Raw genomic sequence first — 23,052 nt, 5'->3', positions numbered from 1 at the left:
CCCCGAGTTCGTCTGTCCTCTGACCCCTCCGGTCACTGGGCCGACTCCTGCTGGGGTCTGACTGATGCAAGCCTTCCTTCTGGCTACTCCCTCTGCCTGGAACGTTCTTCCCCGGGTGTCTGGGTGACAGACAGCTCCCTCAGCCCTGGATCCCGACCATGGTATTTAATACAGCAACCCGCCCCACCTCTCCATCCCGCTGCTCTGCTCTACTGTCCTCACAGCCTCCCACACCTTCTAACCACCCTGCAGGTGCCCGCTCGCTCGTGCCATTGTTTTGGTTGGTCCCCCCGCTGGGAGCTCGCCTCCTCCTGGGCAAGGACCTGTGTCTCTTTCAGCCACTGGTGCATCCTGCGAACCTGGGCCATGCCTGGCACAGGGCAGGGGCCCACCTGGCACCTGCTGAATGTTGAAAGAATGACGCTCTGGCTCCGTTTCATCTCCCAGGATTTTAGGAGGCAGCAGGGCATGCTCACGTCTTTCTGTAACATACGTTTGGTTCTCTTCAGGAATGCTAATAACCAACAATGACTGGGCTCGTTTGCCAGGGGTTGCTGTCATAACGAATCGCAAACTGAGTGGCTTAAGCAGCAGAAATTTCTTCTCCAGAAGGCCTGGAGGCTACAAGTCCAAGATCAAGGCAGTGGCAGGGCCGTCTCCCTCTGAAGGTGTGGGGAAGGGTCTGTCCCAGGCCTCTCTCCCAGCTTCTCGCAGCTCCTTGGCTTTTGCGGCCTAACGTCAGCATTCACGTGGTGCTCCCTGTGTGAGCCTGTGTCCAAACTCCCCCTTTTATAAAGACACCAGTCATGTTGGATCAGGGCTCCAGGGGGGTCTCATCTTAGCTAATGACATCTGCGGTGACCCTATTTCCAAGTCAGGTCATGTTCTAAGATACTAGGGGCTAGAGTGTCAACATACGGATTTTCAGGGGCCACCATTCAACCCACAGCAACAGTTAACATTTATTAAGTGCCTGCCCTGTGCCAAGCGCTGCGAATCGCTGTAGGATTCTCGTGATAGTACCTGCTGAGGGAGAGATTTGCTCTTACTCCACGTCCCCTAAGAGAAAACAGGGGCTCAGAGAGGCTGAATAACTGGCCCATGGGCACCCAGCTGGTGAGCGCAGCGCCGCGGTGAAGGAGCAGGAGACAGACAAACTTGCTTCCCTGAGGCTAAAACTGCTTGCTGATTCATTACTAGCTTTAACGCAGAGGCTAAGCTCCAGGAAGGAGGTAACAGGCTATAATCGCAGAAGGACAGACAGACCCGCTGGAGTTCCTCCTGACGCCAGGAAGATTTACCGAGGCTGAGAGGATTGCAGCAGCACCCTGCAAAGCGCCCTGACTGTTACCACCTTTTCTGTTCCGTTCAGTTTTTCTGTAAATACCTCAAGACCCCACCCCAAGATGGATTCACAGCCCCTAAGGCATGAGCCTGGTATGACTCCCCTTCCCCTGGCAAAGCAGCAAAGTTCTGCTCTTTCTGGATTCTCCCAAAACTCTGCCCCCGAGTCTCAGTCGTCTTCTGGGGTTACAGAGGCTGGTTTTGCGGCAACAAGGGCACCTCGCCGTTCTGCATCATCCCCTCCACCTGCTCTCTCCTCCAGCGTGCGCTGGATCCAGTGGCCAGGGATGCAGCAGGGAACACGGGAGGTTTTGATGGTGAAATCGTGGAATTTGTTGGGAAGCCGAGTGACTGGTGGAAACCAGTAGTTTTTGTTTGTTTGTTAATTTGTTTGTTTTACTTAGTCTCTATGGTGTAGTCTGTTTCAGACGATGGCAGAAATTTCCTGCCATGACTAAAGAGTAAGAGTGACATGTGAATTCCGTCTCCCCTGATTTAAAAGAGGACAGCCTCCCTGCTTCTCAATGGAATGAGCCTTGTGCCTCACCAGCTGCCGCCTCACGTGGCAGTGGACCCTTGGGTCCTGCGCCCTGAGCGACACTCTGCGGATGCTCACTCATCAGAGACCCAATGCTGCACCTTGAGAAGCTATTTGGAAAACCAGCTGTTTCTGCAAGGCGGCAATTATTTACAGCTGCCCCCGCTGATGAGCGAAGCCAGGAGCCAAAATTAATTGCAGATCAAAAGAACAAAAATGTCTTTCTCTGTGTTATCAGGTCCTGGAGCCATTTGAAGAGAATGTCAAAATCTCAAGAAGAAGAAAAAAAACTTGGAAAGTCCTTTCAGGCAGGCCATTTCCCCCCGGGGCTGGATGAAACAGCACGCAGACATTTGGAAACAAGGTCACACAGGCTTTGGAAGGGTCAAGGGATGCCCTGAATCTCGACCCCGCCAGGACCGTCCAGCGGGCCTCCACGTGCTCTGAGTTTCGTTTCCATGACGTGTTCTGGAAGCTTGTGCATCCGTTTCCTGTGGCTGCTGTAACAAGTTACCACCAACTTTGTGGCTTTTTGGAACCTACATTTATTCTCTCACAGTTCCCGAGGTCACAAGTCTGAACCAGGTCTCGTGGAGCAAAGATCGGTTGCTGGCAGGGCTCTGTCCCTCCGGGAGGCTCTCAGGGAGGACCTGTCCCCCGCCTTTTCCGGCTTCTCACGGCTGCCCTCACTCCTTGGCTTGCGGCCTGGCCCTCCATCATCAGAGCCAACAGCTGCACCACCTCTGCTTTGGGCTTCACATCTCCTTCTCTGACGGACCCTCCTGCCTCTCTCGTAAGGGCCCTTGCAATTCTATCGAACCCACCCAGACAATCCAGGATGACCTCCCCATCCCCCAACCGTTAACTCAATCATGCCCGCAAAGCCTCTTTTGCCCTGTCAAGTAACATATTCTTTTCCTAGCAATTAGGACATGGACATTTGGGCAGTATTCTGCCTCCCACAGGTGGACGTGGTTAGGTATCCATTTTAAAGATGAACAAATCATTTCAGAGATGTTGGGCACTTTTCCCAAAACCACAGTTGGTAAAAGGATGATTAGGATTTGAATTCAGAGCCACCAGGCACTAAAGCCTGAACTGTCTCTCTGCCAGAACATTGTTCCATCCCAGACTCCCAGCCTCGTGCTGAATTTAACCTCATGGTTTTCCAGGGATTGGAGTAAATGCTACTATTTCTACAACTGTTTTCAATGGACAGTTCTGCATTTTCAGCTCCTTAAGAAGGTAAACTAGGAGGGAGCACACACTGGGGGCTGCACACAGGGCCACGGGCAGGCTGCCCTCCACCTGGCTAACTCCCGCTGGCCCTTCAGCACTCAGCCTCCTGGGCCCCTCCTCCAGGAAGACCTCTTGGATCCCCTCACAGGAGAACCCATCCCACACACGGCACACATCTGTTTCTGGGTCCTTTTCCTTAGATCACGATAACTTCACTAGTGACCTCCCAGCAGGAACATGATATGGGTGCCCCATAGCTGCCTGGCATGGGTGAATGCGTGGATGGATGAATCCACCACCAGAACTATGAAGCTGTCATTCCCATTCTGGGCCCACACGGGGGTGCCCATGCCTCTAAAATGCACATAATCCAAATGACCATGGCCCGTCATGATCCAAACTTGAGGAGAGCAGCGGGCAGACTCTCCAGAGGCTGTGACTCCCTGTTCTGATTTGAGAAAGGTCCCCTCTTTCTCTCCCAGGAGGGTGAAGTCATTTACCTCCTTCCTGGGATTAGTCCTTGCAAGAGGTACTTCATCAAACATTGTCAGCTTTTAATGAGGGTGATCGGCCAGCTAGAGCATGGGGACCAGAAGGAGGGGCTTCTGGAATTAGAGGGACTGAGGTTGCAAGCATCACCACTCCCTCTGTTCGGTCCCCTTTCAAATGGGGGCAGTAACCAGACCTTCAGGAGTGATGTGCACATTCGTGAGATCCCACATAAAGTCTCAGGGTCTTGGGGAGCAATAGGGTCCTAGATGTGAGTGCTACCCACTCCCTCAGGTTCTGACCTGTTGGCTGTGTGATCCCGGGTAAGTCGTTTCTTCTGGTCTTGGTTTCCGCAACTGCAGAAAGACTGCGAGAGTCCCTGTAAAGTCCTGCTCTCCTGGAGGATATCCACCATAGCCTTATTAAAAAAGACAAATAGTGGGACCCTACCTAAACAGAACAAGAAGAGCTACCCCTCCCTGAGTCACATCACGTGCCATGTGTCCACTTGTTTAATTCTCACTCCGTCCCTATGAGGCAGGGATGGTGTCATTACAGAAAAGGCGAATCGAGTCACAGAGCTGTTGAATAACTTCCTGGGGTCACGCAGTTCAAAGGGGATAAATCTGGGATTCCAGGCAGTGTGGCTCTGTCGTCTGGGCTCCGAGTAGAGACACTCAAGAACCCTGCCCCACAGACAACGGTCACGGAAATTGCTGCATAGCTTCTTTTTGGAGAATGATACGCTCTCACAACTGGTGTTAACTCAGAGGGGATGATGCTCTACCTGCTTTTCTGTACATGTGTTATACTTCAATTAAAAATTTACTCAAACAATAAATAATAAAATGGAAAGTCATTCTGACATAAGTTTATGTGGACAAAAGCAGAATTAAAATTAGTCTATAGATAGGATTATACTGAGTAAGGTCAGCACAGTCATCTATGTACAGAGAGCACCAGGGGAGAGTTTGCCCAACTTACTTGGGTGGTATGATCACAGGTGATGGATCCTTTGCTTCTATTTTCTGTATTTTACAAATTTATCCTAATGAGCTCATGCTGATTTCTTATAACAACAAAATACTTTACCAAAAAAACCCCCAAAACAAACCCTGTAATTTTCCCATCACTTTCATTCCAGGCTGACTGTGCTCTCCTGCTGATCGATGTGAAAATTAATGACAATTGGTTGGGGTCTATAATGTGAGACAAGAACTCTGGGAAACTTACAGATTGTGAAATATCAAGATACTTTCTCTCTAACAAAAAGACTGCCAGTGGAAGGGGAAGGAGATGGAACATCAGTCCTCAACACTTTTATAACATCCACTTTTAAAAGCATCTTGTTAGAATGCCCCATTAAAAGCAAGGGGCAAAATAAAGTGTTCTTTTGAAAATGCGCCAGAAATACAGTTGGAAACCTCTGCCTGTTGCACTGGCATCAATCTTGTCAGTGTAAATCAGTAAGCAAGAGTAGAAATAAGGTCATCAAAGTCAAGGTTGAAGAGACAGAAGTAGCTCCTAAAGGGGGAAACTGAAGATCAGAGAGGTTGAGTGCGTTGTGACATCACAAAGACAGTAAGTTTCAGAGCCAGGACTCAAATTTCATTCGGTCTGATTGCAAAACCTCTGCAATTTCTGCTAGATTCAGAAATCTCTAAAGATTCATTTTCCCCCAATGTTTACTCTATACATTGGAGGTTGAGAAGGAGTGATGAGATCTGTGCCCCTCTTCTTCTGGACACTGTTGCTTATTATAAAAGTATCCTTTCTCCTTTCCTTTGCCTTGAAAACTCCCACATGTTTGGGACAGTCATGGTTTAAAGTCAGCTAATGGTTTTAAACTTAGGCTCCCCTGGACTCTGATCTGGACTCCCAGGGAGACATGGCTCTCTCCACTCAGTGCTCATCATAATGTGTCATTCAAAGAAAGAAGCTATTTATTAACAGGGAGACAACAGGGAAACAAAATGTAGACAAGAATACTCTTTAGATGGGCGAAATGTCAGTGATAAACTGCATGATAAACTCCCCAAATTCAGACATCTGTGGAGTGACAAAGGGTATGCTCTCTTAAAGGCATGTCAGTTTGTTACCAGGGGGTCCCCACAGCGCTGTTTACCATCCCCCCAGCCCCGCATGATGTTCTCAAGAATAACCCTCAATTTACTTACAGAGAAGATGGAAGCCAAAATCTCGATGCCACCTGTGCTCAAGGTGATGTAGGGGATCTTTTCTGGAGGGATTCCAGCATTTCCAAAGATACTGTTGGTGTAGAACCAATCTTTAGAGCAGGAAAAAAAAAAGAAAAAAGAAGGCAGGAAAGTCAGTGAGAGGTATGTATTTCCCAAATTAAATTCAGGTACTTGGTAGTCTCTGAGATTTGCTACTAAATCCAGAGTCACAAGGTGGAGGTATGCGGTGTAGCCAATCACTTATTTTCTGCCTTCTCCCACATTTCCGCCTCTCCATCACTAACCGAACTCCTATGTTACTAGGAGCAACATGTGCTCAGCTAAGTGTGGCAATGAGATATGAACAGAAATGTTGGTGGGGCTTCTAGTAATCCTCCTTAAAAGGAGATTTTCTTCAAGGAGTTGTGATCCCATTTTTGCTCTTCTGCCTTTCTGCTGTCAGGATGGTGAATGTGATGGCTGGAGCTTCAGCAGCCCTGTTGGGACACTAGGTGACCTCAGGACAGCATTGCTTTTAGTTTTCACAGTAACTTTGTGAGAATTAGAAATGGTCCCTGATCCAAAGACACTTTACTGTCATCCATCGGAAAAATTGTCATAATAAATCTGTAATGGGTACAATGTGAATGAAGCTCCTGAGAGTTGTGCAACACACAAGCTGCATAACTATATATAGAACCCTTATGAGATGGAAGCCACCTGTTCAGATGCTGGAGCAGGAAGTTAGAAGGAACCTCTGTCCTTATTCACTAGAGTGATTTTATAATTCATTACCCAAACCTGGGTACTTTGGAGAGTGTAAATAATTATTCCAGGACAGCAGGCATAAATCGGGCCTCCCCTCAGCAAACCAGAGTATGTGGTCCTAGGGCTGCTGTGCCAGCCCTCCCAATTTCCTTCATGTGAGAGAAGGCCTATATTGTTTATGCTCACAGGGCATCAGACAATCACTGATTTGAAGTTTGGAGACCTGGCTCCATCTTGAATTACCTGTGTGACCTCAGGTAATTCTCTCTGCCCCACTGAGATTCCTTCTCCTCCGAGATCAAAAGAGGATAGTCACACCCTTCCTGGGAGATGTCAGGAATTGGGGAAGGATTGTCACTGTTCGTTATTTACTTCAAGTTTTGGATCAGAAAGCTAGACAGAAATCATCTGTGTTCTCCCAACCCCAGCCATTTCATTGAAAAGCAAGAGTTTGCTGAATGACAGAAAATCATGCCATCCTGATACGTGAAATCTGATGAGGACACCTGCTTCCTCGAAGGGCCTTGGAAACACCTGTAAACTGATCATCGTTAAGCAGAAACATCAGAGCTTATTGCTTGTGACTCGTCAGGCTCGACTCTACTGAGCATGCTCTCTGCATTTGGCTCTTTGTTTTTGGAGAAAGCTCATGTTTCTACAGATTTGTCTTTTTACCAGACTTTGTTTGGCAAAACTTTTTCACACACTAGGGGAGAAGATATAATTTAGGACCTACTCATATCTACAGACAGTTCTGCCAACTAAGATCACTCGCCATCCACACAAGGTCATTAGCCACTGCAGTCACTGACCTTTAACAGACCCTGAAAGGAGCTCAGGGCGGAGGTCAGGAATGAGGCCCTCTGCACTCTGCGAAAAACTGGAAGAACAGTCCTTCAGACAGTTAAGATGTTTTCAAGAGATTTTATGAACTCAATTTCTTGCATCTTCTCATATCTAGAAAAGCACTAAAACCATTAACAGATACATCTGTCCTTGTGACTAGCAGCAACCTCCTATGGAGATGTGTTTGATTGCACGTGCCTCATTCACCAAAATCGCATAGATACTGACCTCCCCTGCTCCCTCTTTGGAGCAGTTCCTCAGAGGTATCTGAGAGGCTGTCTCCCAGGCTATAGTCCTCAGTAAGTCCCCGTCAGACTGAACTCACAGCTCCCGTGCTGTGCATTTTTTTTCCAGTTTGTTTTTGAGTGAATTAGTAATCCTTCCTAAAATTATAGGCACACCTGAAGACTTCAGTAAAAACCACTGCACAAATTTCTCTGAGCTTGTGGGCACTGATGCATCTGGTGGCAAAAATGGGTTTTAATGTTCACGTAAATAAAGACCCTCCTGCTTGTGTCTGCCTGTCACTTGCGTGAGCTGATCAATTAGAATTTTAGTCTCTATCTTTGCTGTCACATCCATAGAGTGCAGAAGTAGTTCCTGATAAATCCGTTTATTACTATGGCTCTCAGGGCTGTGACAGAAGCTATAATTATTCCCCAAAGCCTCAATCTCTACTGAATTTGCTTAGATGACCTCCTCTACTTTTGAAGGTAGCTGTGGTCCCCAGCACATCTTCAGGGTCAGATCAGAGGAGTTTAAATGCCTTTCTTAATCTTTGCCCACATTTGTTGATTTTCAACAGCCAACAGTCTCTGTGGCCCTTTTCACCCCACACACAGGGGGCCTGACATTTGTGTTATTCTCAGCCTGGGCTCTGAACCCCACACCCTGACTTTTTCATCTTCTAGGGGCTTTCAGCCTCTGGTCCCTGCGATATGGGTTCTCTGTGCAAGCTACGTGCTGTCCTCCCACGCAGTGCTCCTTCCTGCTCCTCATCCCCTCTCCGGGCCCCTTTCTTCCCTGCTTCCCTGGGTTTAAATGCTAGCAAGGAGAGTCACTGAGCATAACACCACGTGCTCAGAGGGACAGTTATAAGTGGATCTCCACTCATATTGCACTTAATGCATTTCTGCATCGATAGGCAGAAACTGGCCCTTTGGACCCTCTTTCCCATCCGGGGCCTGCAGGGAGGACCTGGTGAACTGGCCCTGTCCCCGGGGGAAGGCCTGCATGTCACAGAAGCTGCCGGTCTCATTCTGCTGGTCCCACGAGTCCCTCTCCCCTCTCTCCCTGCATCATCTTACAGAGCAGGAAGGTAACTGCCTCTGCTCCCACTGAGGCTTATTTGATCGGGCAGTTTGAGGGCATCATACAACATGGAGTCAAGTCCCCAAGGAGTGGGAAGCGTGTCTTGAAGTGGACCCTCCTGTAGACTATGATTTGTGTTGACCTCATCCCAACAAGATCGTGCTCTTTCTGGCCGCCTGACAGTCTCTGCCTACTGAGGCAGACCCTGGAGCGGATGGAGCAGCAATTCTGGGAGGCCCGCAAGCTGGGATTTCAGTCCCAGCGCTGCCTCTCTTGACCTGTGGGTCTGGAGGCAAGTGATTTCATGTCTCTGAATCTCTGTCTCTGAAAGAAGGTAATCATGCTCTGTCTTTCAGGGTTGTTATGAAAGTTTTTTAAATGATGAAGTGAAGCATCTTTTCTCTAATTGATGCATAACAAATAGTGGGTATGGTTCTGGAGGATTCCTGTCTCTGTCGAGATGTGACTGCTCCTTGGCAAAGGAGAACGTGGGACAGTCGTGGGCACACCGAGGGAGGATGCACTCCGCACCTGCCTCAGCCGGGCCTCCTCCCCATGGGACGGACCTTCGAGGGACTTTACAGGGGCTGGTGGGAGGGGGGCACATGGAAAGGATTTGGGCTCCTTGACTCCTTGACTCCTTTCCTCTAATGCCCTAAGCCCTCGTTCTTAACTCAGCACATGTGTTCTAGAGACAAAGTGCAGCACGCATAATCATTTTCACCTCTCAACAGCGTGGGAAGCATGTTGCCTGAGGATCAGAGAGACTACACACAGCGCAGAATGCAAGAACAGGGCTGACACCCAGGCCTGTTTGCTTCCCGCACCGCGTTCTTCCCGCTGCGCGGGCTGTGCTGGGCTCTGAGCCCAGCTTACTGACTTGAGATTCTCCTCTAGCCACTGTTACTCCCCGACTCCTGTATATACCCGTGGCCTTGACTGCACCACGGGAAAGGATAACTACGGGCCGGGAGGGAACAGAGTGCATCATGGGAAAGGATAACGGGGCTGCAGCAGAGAAAAGCAAGCCCTCCTCCACTAGGCAGGGGCTTCACTTTCTGACAGTCCCTGAAAGCCCGGACCCTGTTCCCTGGCAGAGCTGCTTCATCCAGAGCCCTGCGCCAACGTCACTCCTCACTCTCATCAGGCCTTGATTCAGCCTGACAGTGGAGGTGGAGGACTGGGCTGGTTGTCCCTGCCGCTCTCCGTGAGGCCAGCTGAGGCCTGGCCTCGGCAGCCTACCTCCTGTTTGCAAAACAGGACCCACAAACCATTGCAGGCCTCCTCCAGGGCAAGCGGGCCTGTGACTGAGCCCCCAGAGGGGCTGAACTCCAGGGTCAGGGCAACTTAAAATTGGAAGTCCCTTCCTCATGAACTTTGGAAACAGGGGAGGCCGTGAGTGGACACGCTGGCTTGATTCCCAGCAGTAGCTACCAGCGGAGTGAATGTGGCGGGGCCTCAGCCTCCCGGCCCCGCTTTGCATCCTTCAAGTGCTGTGAGCACTAAGTCATATGAGGCATCTGTAGCGCCCGGCTCTCTGTGCTCAGTGAAGGGTAGCTCCCTTCTCTGCCCCTCTTTTTCTCCATGAAAATATAGAAAGATACAAAGTAAGGAATCAAATGTTAATACTGGCCAGAAAATTCTAGCTTTTAAAAGATTTTCTAAGTGGTTGAGTTACCTGGTCTTGCCCTTCCTCTTACATAAGGACATTACCTCACCCTGCCAGCCCTTATCCAGCTGGAACCACCTTTCTCGTCTCCTTTGAGTCATGTCCCCATTTTTCATGTCAGGGATTGAGATCAAATAGTTAAATGTTCCCCAGGGTTACACAGCTAGGAGGTCGTAGGAGGTGGGCTGGAACCAGGCATCCGGTGGTCTCAGGGCAGGGCTCCTAAAACAAGATACTGCCTTTGTCTTATGCCTAGTAATAGGATTATTTGGTACCAACTATGCAGCTGGCCCTGTGGTGAGGGATTTATACACATCCTTTCTCTGACTTCACAACCATTTCCCCTTTACAGCTGGGGAAACTGAGGCACGGAGCAGTTATGCAACTTGTCCTCTAAACCGAAAGTTCAATGCTGGGAGTTGAACATAGACAGTGGCCTCCAGGACTTCTGCTTTTAACCACACGCTACGGTGGCCACACAGAGGCTCCCCATTTTAGCATTCTCTCCACTCATGGGGACAGAGCAAGTTCATTCAGTGAGATGGTCTCAGTTATTAGGGTAACAAAACATTTGATTCTCCTAATTTGGGTCAGGAAGCTATTTGGGAAGGAAATTCAAAATGAATGCTATTTATAGTGCTTCTGAACTTCTGATGAGAAGTTTTGTGCAGAACATGATTTAGGCTTCAGAATTCCCAGTGATCCTTAGACAAAGGAGATGGACCCTCATATGGTTCCAGGCTGGCCAAGGGGGAAGGTGCCATATTTTCACTACAAACCTACCTGAGGCTTTCCTGTCTCCCACACTCCCTCCCTTCTGCCAGCCTTGTTCCTTTTCCGTTTGATTGATTGTTTACAGAAAATGCAGGATGTCTGGTGCTCTGCTAGGCACGGGGGTTACAGCAGGGATCACCACACACATCCTCGCCCTCCCAGATCTAGTCCAGGAGGAGGTAAAGAGTTCGAGGACCATACCAGCTCCGTGGGAACGTGATGCTTGGACCCCCACTGAGTGAACAAACATGGCAGCAGTAAAAGGCCTCCGAGTGTCTAGAATGGGGTCACCAGGCCCCTGCGGCTTGTGCTCAGCCTGCGCTCTGAGCGTCTCCACTCTTGGTTTACAACTATCTTTGACAAGCTTGGCTATCATCTTTCCCAGCCAAGGTGCCTATCGGAAGCAGTAAAGTTTGAAAGCGTGTGGCATCGAGGGAGAAGAAAACAATGCTAGGAACAGGCTTGCTGAGAGCAGCCGGGAGGAAGGGAGACCTCACAGAAGCTCAGAAGTTACCATCTGAGATGGTCCACGTACACAAGCCCAGATGGCACAAGCTCATGGCAGCTCTACTGAAAAAGGAGTATGATCATCCCTGTTTTTCTTTCTTTCTTTCTTTCTTTTTTAAATTTGGCGGGGCAGTAATTAGGTTTTATTTATTTATTTTATTTAAATGGAGGCACTGGGGATTGAACCCAGGATCTGCATGCTAAGCACGTGCTCTACCACTGAGCTATGCCTTCCCCACATCTCTGTTTTTCATAACAGGAAGCTGAGGTCCGGAGAAGTTGGTATGATTGGCCTCCTTTGTTCAAGAGGGAAGGACTGCAGAAGAAGGAAGGGCGTCCCGTGGTAGATGAGAGTACCACCATCATCCTTGACATTCCAGAAGATTCAAGAAGGTTCAAGGAAACTAGGGCTTCCTTGCATCAGTTTTGGCAGTTGGTCCAGTTTTCAACCCAGGGACTTGGTAGAAACAGCGCCCTCCCTGCCCCCTATTCTCACCTCCTACTCCTTTCTGCCCCAAACATTCCGGCGCCTGCCCTGTGTCAGGGGCTGCTGGAGACCCAGGGACCATGAGAGGGGCCTCCGTCCTTGAGGATGGTTAGGATGAGGAAGCAGCCTAGGAGAGACAACATTTGCACAAAGTCTGGTTTTTATGCAAAGGACAAATTGCTCAGGAGGAAGGCAGCTGCATAAAATAAGCAATTTTAAGTGACAGGTCTAATTTTAGAGAAGAGAATTTGAAAGCTATTGTGAGAAGAAGGGGAAAAAACAATCCGACACTGAAAAGGAATTGAGAAATAACTCAATGTTGTTAAATCCAACTTTCTAAAGTGTGCGAAAGCCATTCATCGACTCTTAAGGCAAAAATGTTCTGAACAAGATATAAGGCGTGTTTAATATAGCAGTTCTCAACTGGGGGCAATTTTGACCCCAGCTGACATTTGATAATGTCTGGAGACATTTTGGTTGTTATATTTAGTGTCATCTAGTGGCTAGAGGCCAGGTAAGCTGCAAAACATCCTACAGTGCATAGGACAGCTCCCACGACAATATATTTTTCTAGCCCCAAATGTGCATAGTGCCAAGGCTGAGAAGCGCTGATTCAGTACAAGATAGATGGTCTTAGAGATGGGCTGGCCAATCTGGCAGGGCACCTGGTGCCAGGACATGTGAGTCTGACAGCACTGGCACTGCCCACTGTGACCTTGAGCAAGTCCTTGGCCCTCTGTAAGCCAGTTTCTTTATCTAGAAAAGGCGGACGATACCACCTACCCTGCAGGACACCTGGGGCCAGAATAAGATGATGAATGGAGATGCCGAGCAGTATTTACAACTGCCTTAACCCCAGGCTATGTCCCCCAATAATTTCTGCTAAAACTAAGGTGACAAAGGAAGTTTTAAAGGGCATTTCAAGTTTTTCATCTGTGAAAGATAGTGCTTTTCTTCGGTCTCATGAATCATTTGGATTAAAAGGTAGCGGGGTCAGGGAGGGGGCGTGGACTGCAGCACAGCACAACTGAGCTCTGATGCTGGGATTTGCTGCTAACCTGTGTTTGTCCTTTTGTATGTAAGATGGAAGTAAGATTTGTCCCCTTGGCTGTCTCAGGGTGACCTGGGGAACTCAGCCCAGTGACACAAATGAGGATGCTCTGAGGGGTCCCTGGAGACCCACCCTGCTCAGAGCTTAAGCACCCAGATCTTGTGGCCAAATGGCTGGGGCTAGAATCCCCTTTCGACCTTTCCTAGCTGTGTGACCTAGGGAAAGCCTCTCAATGTCTCTGTGCCTATCAGTGGTGCCGAGCTCACAGGGCCACGGTGGAGGCAGCTCTTGGCTCATATGAAGTGCTAAATAAGCGTGCACTTGATTATTATCACAGCTGAACAGACAGAGGCTGGGTGAGGGAAAGTAACTGACCCCGTTTTCAAGTGCAGGTTTGTGGTCGCAGTGAGACAGAAAGCCAGGTCTCCAGATCTTGGTCCTAAGGGCTTTACTCTATGCCATGTCAAGTGCCATGCCAAGCTGAAAGTATTACTCCTGACTTAAAGATTAAAAACAATCGTCAACAAACTAAGGATAGAAGGAAATTGCCTCAGTGTAATAAAGGGCATACATGATAAGCTCACATCACACTCAACAGTGAAAAACTGAAAGCTTTCCCTCTAAGGTCAGGAACAAGGCAAGAATGCCCACTCTTGCCATTTTTAGAAGTCCTAGCCAGAGCGATCAGGCAAGAAAAAGAAAGAAAAGACATCCAAATCAGAAAGGAACAGTAAAGTTAGCACTCTTTGCAAATAATATGCTCTTATAGGTAGAAGACCTTAAGACACCCCCACCACATACACACACACACACACACACACACACACACACAGAATGTAAGAACTAATAAAGACATTCAGTGAAGTTTCAGGATACAACATCAACATACAAAAATCAGTTGCATTTCTATGTACTAACAATAAATCATCCAAAAAGGAAATTAAGAAAACAATCTTATTTTCAATAATATCAAAAATAATAAAATACTTGGGAATAAAGTTAACTATCCAGGTGAAAGACTTTTACACCAAAACTACAAAACACTGATGAAAGAAATTAAAGACAAAAATAAATGGAAAGATGTCCCATGTTCATGTATTAGAAGACAATATATTTAAGGTCCATACTACCCAAAGTAATCTACACATTCAATGCAATCCCTATAAAAATCCCAATGGCATGCTTTATACAAATAGAAAAAAAATCCTACAATTTATATGGAACCACAGAAGACCATGAAGACCAAACCAATCTTGAGAAAAGAAAAACTAGAGGCATCACACTTCCTGATTTCAAATATACTGCAAAGCCACAGTAATTAAAACAGTATGGCGCTGGCATAAAGGCAGACAGATAGGCCAATGGAACAGAAGAGAGAGCCCAGAAATAACCCATGCATATATGGTCACTCGGTCACTGACAAGGGTGCCAAGAATATTCAATAAGGAAAGGATAGTCTTTTTGACAAACAGCAGTGGAAGAACTGGACATCCAAACACAACAGAGTGAAATTGGACCCCTGTCTTCTTTCAAAATGGATTAAAGACTTAAACATAACACCTGGAGCAGTAAAACCTCTAGAAGAAAATACAGGGGGAAAACTTCATAACGCTGGTCTTGGCAATGATTTTTTGGGTATGACACCAAAAGCAAAATTAGACAGGTAGGACTATATCAAACAGAAAGCTTTTGCACAGCAAAGGAAATCATCAACAGAGTGCAAATGCAACCTAGAATGGGAGAAAGTATTAGTAAACCATGTATATCCAGTAAGGGGTTAATACCCAAAATATATAAGGAAATCCTACATGTCAACAGCAAACAAATAAAATAAACAAAAATAAAACAACAACAAAATCCACTCCCTCTCCCCAAAATCCTCCAAATAGCCCTGTTAGCAAAAGGGCAATGGACTTGAATAGACATTTCCCTAAAGAAAACACACATAACTCCAACAGGCACGTGAAAACAGGCTCCGCAGCATCAGTCATCAGAGCAATGCGGGTCACAAGCACGAGGTGTGGCCTCCCACCTGCTGGGATGGTATTACTATGACTACTGGTGCTACTGCTGCCCCTTCCGCTACTACTAACAGTAAGTGCTGGTGAGGCTGTGGGGAGCCGGCAGCCCAGCCTAGCGCACTGCTGGTGGGAACGTGAACTTGCGCAGCCACGTGGAAAACAGTACGGAGGTTCTTCAAAAAGCTAAAAATAGAACTACCATATGAGCCAGCAAGTCCACTCCTGGGTATTTATTCTAAAGAGTTGAAAGCAGGATCTTGAAGACATATTAGCACCCCCATGTTCAGTGCGGCACTATTCACAGCCAAGATGTAGAAATAACCTAAACGTTCACTGATGGATGGTTGGATAAAGAAAATGTGGTATATACATATCATGGAATATTATTCAGCCTTAAAAAAGAGAAGGAAATCTTGCGTCATGTGACAACATGGCGGAACCTGGAAGACCTTATGCCTCATGAACTAAGCTGGTCACAGGGGACAAATACTGCACAATTCCCATTATATGGTGTGTCTAAAATAGTCAAACTTGTAGAAGCAGAGAGCTGGATGGTGGTTGCCAGGGGCTGGGGGAGGGGAAAAGGGGTGTTGTTAACCAAGACGTAAAGTTTCAGTTAAGCAGGATGAACAAGCTCTAGAGATGCACACAGTACGGTGCCTACAGTTAACAATACTGACTTGTGCCTGTACACGTTTGTTAGAAGGGTACATCTCATGTGACATGTTCTCAGGACGGTAAGACAAGGGATGGAAAGCAGTCAGTGTGAGGAGGGGGGAATGCTCCGGGGCTGAGATGTCAGCGCTGCTGGCTCTGGGAGGAGTTTTTTTTTTTTCGGTCTATGCTTATGCAGTGGGGCTTACAGATATTCCCCAGTGGAATTTATAAAGTTATACAGCATGTGCAAATCAGAAAATTATGTCCCAGCGGAGGAGAGAATTCTGTTTAGAAATGTCATGGTTCTCAATCGAAATGTCTCATTAAATACAGATTCCATATGTGGTTTTATAATTCCAAGTGTTAACTTTAAGAAACGGATACATTCTTCCTCTGCTTTCTCAGAACAGGGAAGGTGGATTGTCTAGCACGATCTTGGTCTTGTAACGAGGAGGAAACAAGAAGACTAGTCCAAGGTCACGCTGTTAACCAGACCAAGGAAAAGGTTACACGAATAAGTAGCGAGATGATTTCATTTCATCTCAATGTTTCCAAAAAGAGAATCAGGAGTTGTTGAAACGAGGCAGACATTGTGGTTGTCACTTTCTGTGCTGTTGTCTTTCTCGCTCCAGACAGGAGCTACTCCCCTTTCACGTCATCACCCCTCTACAACCACAGACCCTCCCTGTCAACTTTTGGGGGACCCCAGGCTCATAAACGTGGAGGAGCTATTTTATCTGGGCCCCTTCAGAAGTTCCCTTCTCCCTCCTTCTGGGTCCAGGCACACGTGTCCTGGGCTACATAAGTGACTCAGTGTTTGCGCGCATGTGTGTGTGGATGCTTCAGTCCAACAGCCTCCCTGCTAAGTGGCTGGCCAGCTGGCTTGCACACTTTCATGAGTGGGGAACCTACCGCCCCTGGAGGCAATCCACTGCTTTCCAGACCCAACAATAACAATAGAGATCCGAGTCCGCCTCCTCAGTCCTTGAAGTCCTGGAGTCTGCCCTCTGGAGCCCCCGGAAGAGAAGGGCGGCTGTTTCCATCAAAGAGTTAGGGACCTCACTGCACACCCCTCTTCTGGTTTCCCTGCCCACATCAACTCAGGCCCCAGGAAACTTTTCCTTTAAAGCCTTGAGATTTTCTCAGGCCAGATCGTGCGCTGAAGCCAGCCCAGCCAAGAGTACTTTAACTGAGATCATCTCAGTGTTGCTCACTATGACTTCCTAATATCCATTTTATTGAGAAATATGACTTGTAAATATTTCTGGGGATAAGTAATTATAATGAAAGGCGGCATTTATTAAGGGGCAGTTCTGGGCTGGCTGTTTCATGGAACACCTTGCACGGATCATTTCTTTCAATATTACGTTACCCCACTTTACAGGCACAGAAACTGAAGATCAGGCTGTGTTTCCCCAAAGTCACGGAGCCACTGGAGGTGGCAGAGCTGGGACTGGAGCCCAGGCGTCCAGGGCCCAAGCCCCAAATCAGCCCCCTCCCTCCGGTTCCTCCGTTGGTGTGGGGATGCTCACCGCATTGAGGCAGCAGAGCTGGTAGCAGGCCATGGTGGTGACCACGGTGATGACCTGCCAGCGGACGAAGGGACTCCTGAGCAGCTCCAGCGCGGCACCAGGCGGATGCTCCTCTGCATGTGGCTCTCCGCCAGGACCTCCTCCGCCCCGCGGGAGGTGTCCTTTTGGCCCAGGACCGTCTGGAAGGCTGCCAGCAGGGATGGGCATGGATCGGCGGGGATTGGGCTGCCTGCTGTGTGTGATGCCGGGCCCTGCAGGGATGGTTGGCCCCAGACACACTCCCCGTCAGGGATGGAGCTGGCAGGGACCTTTGAACCATAAAGTACCAAGCCTTTGTGTAAAAGTGGGAAAACAGAGGCCCTGAGAGATGCAATGTCTTGCCCAAGGTCACCGAGTTGGCTGGGAAAAGAGGCAGTCGAGCACGAGGGTCTCCTGAACCCAAAGCAGAGCACACCCAGTGTTCAAATCCCATCTCCACCACTGGGTAGATGAACAGTGCCCCGTGCCTCACGTGGCTGCTGTAACACACACTAAACCCTGGCTCGATGAATATTTATTGAGCACCTCCTGTTTACCCAGCCTATACTTCATCCTCATTGGAGGCATCCAGACGAAGGTCAGATCACCACTTGGCCAGGATGCCTGGGAGCCGATTCTAACATCGAGGGAGGATTGAACTAAATGACCTCCAGAGCCACATGCCGCCCTGAAACACAGAAACCTTGGCTGGAAATCGTGTCAAAGAGCTAATCTTCCTAGGATTCAAGCTTACCCATGTGACAGGCCTTTTACAGGCTGAACACTGCAATTTTCCAGCCTCAGCAAACCCGTCATTTTTTTTTTTTTAACCAAGCCTTAAATTGTGTAACCCTACATGGATATATGCGCAAAGGTGGGCTGACTGATTAGGACCCTGAGATCACAACAATCAGACCATGGCAGACACTTCTAGCCCGTGGATTTAAATACTCAGCACTCCGACGTACATCTTCCTATAGGCAAGGCGGCTCTGGGATGGCTCCTGCAGACAGTCCTTTCCAGACACAGTGGGCATCGTCCTAAAAACACTGCTCTGCACCGCAGGCCACATAAAAGTGCTCTTCTTACGTAGCACGAGGAAAAGAAAAAAGCTGTTAAACTTCTCCAGATTCTCCAAGAAGCAAGCCCACAAAGGTTCTACGGTGTTATTTCCGGTAGCATCTTAAAAACTGCTTCGGAAGGTCTCTTTTGTAAGCTGTTACTTAATACGTTTCCTAGCACTTATTAAGAATGAGTGGAAGAAGCAGCTGAATGAGTAATGCTTCTGTATCATGCACTAAACCATAGTATTTCTCACTATGCAACATTCTCAGACTTTCTCAACATTTCATTTCTCAAACTGCAACATTCATGTGATAAAGTAATCTTCGCATTCTTAGGGCAGGAAAATATTTCTCTCTCCTCCCTGACATATATGCTTTCCATATAAAACAAAGAGAACTTTAGCATCTTCTTTTTTTTTTTCCCTTTTCACCCTGGCTGCTAGGAAGTTCTCATTTAAAATCAGTGGTCAGCTCTTAGAGTTTCCTGAAACAAAAATTTCTCTTCTTCCTCTTAAAAGTTCTAATCTCCTTCTTCTTTTAAGGCATCTATTTAATTTTCCTGCTGTATATGTGTTCATAAAAATAGTTTGTTTTCACTTGTCCCATACCCCTTCTTCTATGGTTCCCATGACTGGATGAGATGGAGTGTCTTTTGTGACTGGTGTGGCAGACATGGAGAGGCACCACTCAGCTCCCCTTCAGTAAAGTACTTGGCCGCTGGGCTGTGAGGAGTGTGGTTAGCTGACAGCCTCCAGCTCTTAGCTTCGTGGGCGTCCACCTCAACTTTGAAGCCCAGGAGGTGCTGTTCTCATAGTGGCCCCAGTCTATGCCTGAGCAGGGCGGTGGCACAGAGACCCAGTCACTCCTGCCCGTGGGGACCCTTGTAATGTGCAAGCATTGCTCCAGGGCTCTGGTGGGGCTTGCAGAGAACTTGGGCTCTGATGCTTCCCCTGCTCAATCTGCTTCCGCCCTTTCCTCGCCCAGGTGTTACTCCTCAGTGAAACTTCTGCACTCTGAACTCCTCCTCAGACTCTGCTTCCTGGAGAAGCCAGCCTGCAACAACTAATTACTTGACAGAGAGAAATAATCAATCAGTTTCGCTCTATTTCCAACTTCGGAAGTGCCAAGACGCTCTGATCCTCATACCTTTTCCTGAACTATTTCAATAGCTGCTAACCACTCTCCCGGGTCCAGTCTTCTCACGCCCTGTGGAGCTCCTACCATAAACCTCATCTCCACGCTGCTGCATCAGCACAGTCTCACCACTGTGTTTGCTTGTAAAAGGCTACGCGGCTGGTACATTCTGCACAGAGGGAAGTCCAGGCTCCCTGGCCCTGCCCACGGCCCTTCCCGCTGCCTCCATCTTTGCACACATCTCTCTCAGACTTGCAACCTGCTCCTCCTTCCCACACATGCTCTGCTTTCTTGGCACTCTGCACTCAGCCACGCCCGTCCGCCTGCCGGGAATGCTCTTCTGCCTCTCCTCGCCTGGCTAACTTCTCCTCCCTCCCCGATGCCCTGGCCGCCCAGGGCTCGCACAGTCCCCTGTGCTTTCCCATCTCAGCACTTTCTCCCCATATCATCACTGGCACCTCCTTTCCACTTGTTGTGAGCACCTGAGGCTCCCTTCCTGGTGCCTGGTGATGAACTGGTGCCAAGTCCGTGTGTGCTGAACCAACCCAGCTGGTAAACCCACTCCCTTCCTTTAAAGCAGCATGTCTCCACCTTGGCAGCAAGGACACCTGGAGCCGGGAAACTCCTCACACTGGAGCCGTCCTGTGCATTGTAAGATGCTTAGTAGCACCCCTGCCCTCTACCCACTAGACACTAGGAGAACCCTCTCAGTTGTGATGAATGAATGGATACAGAAAATATACACACACACAAAACGGAATATTATTAAGCCTTTAAAAAGGAGGAAATCCTGCCATCTGCAACAACATGGATGGACCTTAGGAGTCCGTTCATTATGTTAAGTGACATAAGTCAGAGAAAGACAAATACTGTATGATCTCCCTTGCATGTGGACTCTGACTGCCCCCACCCCACACCGAGCTCATAGGTACAGAGCACAGACTGGTGGTTGCCAGAGGAAGGAGGTGGTGGGTGGGGGAGTTGGGGGAGGTGGTTAAAAGGTACAAACGTCTTGTTATAAAAGACGTAAGTCCTGGGGACATAATATACAGCGCAGTGCCTATAGTTAATAACACTGTATTGGATACTTGAAAATTGCTAAGAGAGAGGCTCTTAAAAGTTCTTATCACAAGAAAAAAATCCTGCAATGTGTGAGGTGATAGACGCTAACCAGACCATTTCACAACACAGTGATCATTGTACAATACAGGCATCCCTCGCTTTTTGAAAATTTGCTTTACGACACTCAGCTTTTACAAAAGGCCTACATTAATACTTGTTTTCAGCAACCTAAAGAAATCCGAAGATGATTTTCCCTTTTACGAAAAAAAGACAAAAATCAAAACTAGCCTTCGGCATGTGTTTTGCAGCGAGCTGTTGAGCACCCAAGCGGCACGGGGAGAACAGCGCCGCCAAGCTCCTTCCCCTGGAACTACACTCAGCATTTCGGCATCAAGTCTCCACAGCTCTGAACGTGTCTGTGAGCTTCTGTGCCCTGTCTGGATTTACTTTTTGCATCTCATCCATTAGCAAGAAGTGTCCTAAGCTAACTTTTCTTTGCTTTGCACCACTCGGCTTAGGAAAGGTTTCGTAGGAACACTCGACGTTCAGAGGGCGGAGAATACCTGTACGTACAGCTATCAGATTGTTATGTCGTACGCCTGAAACTAATGCAGTGTTGTATGTCTATGACGGCTCAATAAAGAAATGAACAGATTCAAAAATGTCTCCAGACACTGCCAATTGTCTCCTGGGGCAAAGTCATGACCCTGTTCCCAACCACTGCCTCGAACTGTTGTAGGCGCCTGGCTCCTCCCAGGACGTGCGGCACCATCCAACACCAGCTCACGAGCTCTCAGCACAGCACTGGCTCTTCATGAGCCCTGAGCACCATAAGCCCGCAACTATTACAGAAGGTACTCGCTACATCCTCCTGTCCCTTCCTTCTTTTTTACCTTCCTTTTATCTTAAACTGACAATGGGTGCAGAACACTCTCACCTGCTGTGGGTTGAACTGTGTCCTCATAAACATATATTCAAGCCCTAACCTCTACCTGTGAACGTGACTTTATTTGGAAATAGGATCTTTGCAGATGTAATTATGATGTCAGTTAAGAGGAGTTCACACTGGAGGAAGGCAGGCCCTTAGTCGAATATGACTCTTGTCCTCATAAGGAGAGGAGACACAGAGACAGACCCACACAGGGAAGATGGTCATGTGACGATGGAGGCAGAGATTGGGGGGATGCAGCTGGAGGCAGAGGACCGCCAAGGACTGCCGGCAGCACCAGAGGCGGGAGAGAAGGCAGGTCCCGCCGACACCCTGACTTTGGACCTCTGGTCTCCAGAACTGTGAGAGAAACAATTTCTGCTGTCCTACAGCCATCCGACTGTGGTGCTTCGTTACAGCAAAAGCCACACTTCATCACCTCAGTTAGCATTTATCACCTTGCGCTACAGCAAAGCACCGAACCACCTGGAGACTTATTCTCGTGACCTGGAGGGGCCCCGGTACCAGCGGGCCAAGGGATTTTAGGGGGAGCACAGGGCGACGGCTCTTTGCAGTCACGTGTCAAAAATAGCCCTGAACTCAGCACCGCGCAGGCCTCAGCGCTCCTAAAAACAGGCTCCATCCAAGCATTTGTTTTCACCTGCTATTGGTGTTTAAGTGGAGGAGGAAGTCACGGGGTTTTTAATTTAGGTTTGGCTTCTTTGTATAACCGACAGCAGTGCGATCCTCAGTAGAATATGTGAGAGTCGGGCAGCAAAAGATATTGGGACTCATGTTTGTGGTTTCATGACATTTCATGATGGGCCAACCCCAGAGCCTTCACCTGGCCCGTGTGAGGGGCGTGGGGCTCCACCGTGCACAGGGGCTGACAGCGAGCCCTTAAACTCTCTTTGCTTTTGGCGTAGAGTGAGCTAGTGCCGTTCCTTGTGCAGTTTACTGGGTGGCGGAATTGGGGATGGTGCTGCTAGGGTTTAATGGAATCAACTCTAACAAATGTACACGCAGCTAATAAAGAATGCGGCAAGATACCACAGATTAAAGACAAAACGAAAAGCCCCGGTACAAGGACGGAACAGCAAACTGCCACCTGTATGCCAGGAACACGCCTGTCGTCAGCTCCAGGCTGGGACGGGAGGCGGCCTCGCAGAGGTTTTAAAAGTTAAGACATAAGCAATCTATCTCTTCAAGGTAAGGTGACCTATTAACAAGAGTGAGACAGTAGCAAGCTTTTGACAGAAATTGTTCCATGAAGAAAAGATGTTTGGAAATGTTTTTGTCACCACGTGAATTGGACACCAAAGTAATGTACACAGGTCACCGATTCAAACTCTCATGTCTGCACATAAAAAAAATTGCAAACGGTGCTAAAATAATTCCTATTTAAAAATATTCCAAAAGAAGAGTTTCAGTGGGTT

General features: G+C 48.1%; 1 protein-coding gene across 1 annotated transcript in view; it reads right to left on the bottom strand.

Annotated features, from left to right (window-relative positions):
• SLC2A9 (solute carrier family 2 member 9) overlaps positions 1-23,052 on the bottom strand; it is a 177,676-nt gene that overhangs the window by 64,882 nt on the left and 89,742 nt on the right. Inside the window, 3 exon segments of the mRNA XM_074352921.1 lie at positions 5,788-5,897; positions 17,407-17,505; positions 17,508-17,597. Of these exon segments, the coding sequence (XP_074209022.1) occupies positions 5,788-5,897; positions 17,407-17,505; positions 17,508-17,597 (299 nt within the window).

The sequence above is a fragment of the Camelus bactrianus genome, chromosome 2 (genome assembly GCF_048773025.1).
Source record: "Camelus bactrianus isolate YW-2024 breed Bactrian camel chromosome 2, ASM4877302v1, whole genome shotgun sequence".
NCBI classification, from domain to species: Eukaryota; Metazoa; Chordata; class Mammalia; order Artiodactyla; family Camelidae; genus Camelus; species Camelus bactrianus.
The sequence above is the reverse complement of the archived record's forward strand: the minus strand, read 5'-3'. Positions and strand labels throughout refer to the sequence as shown.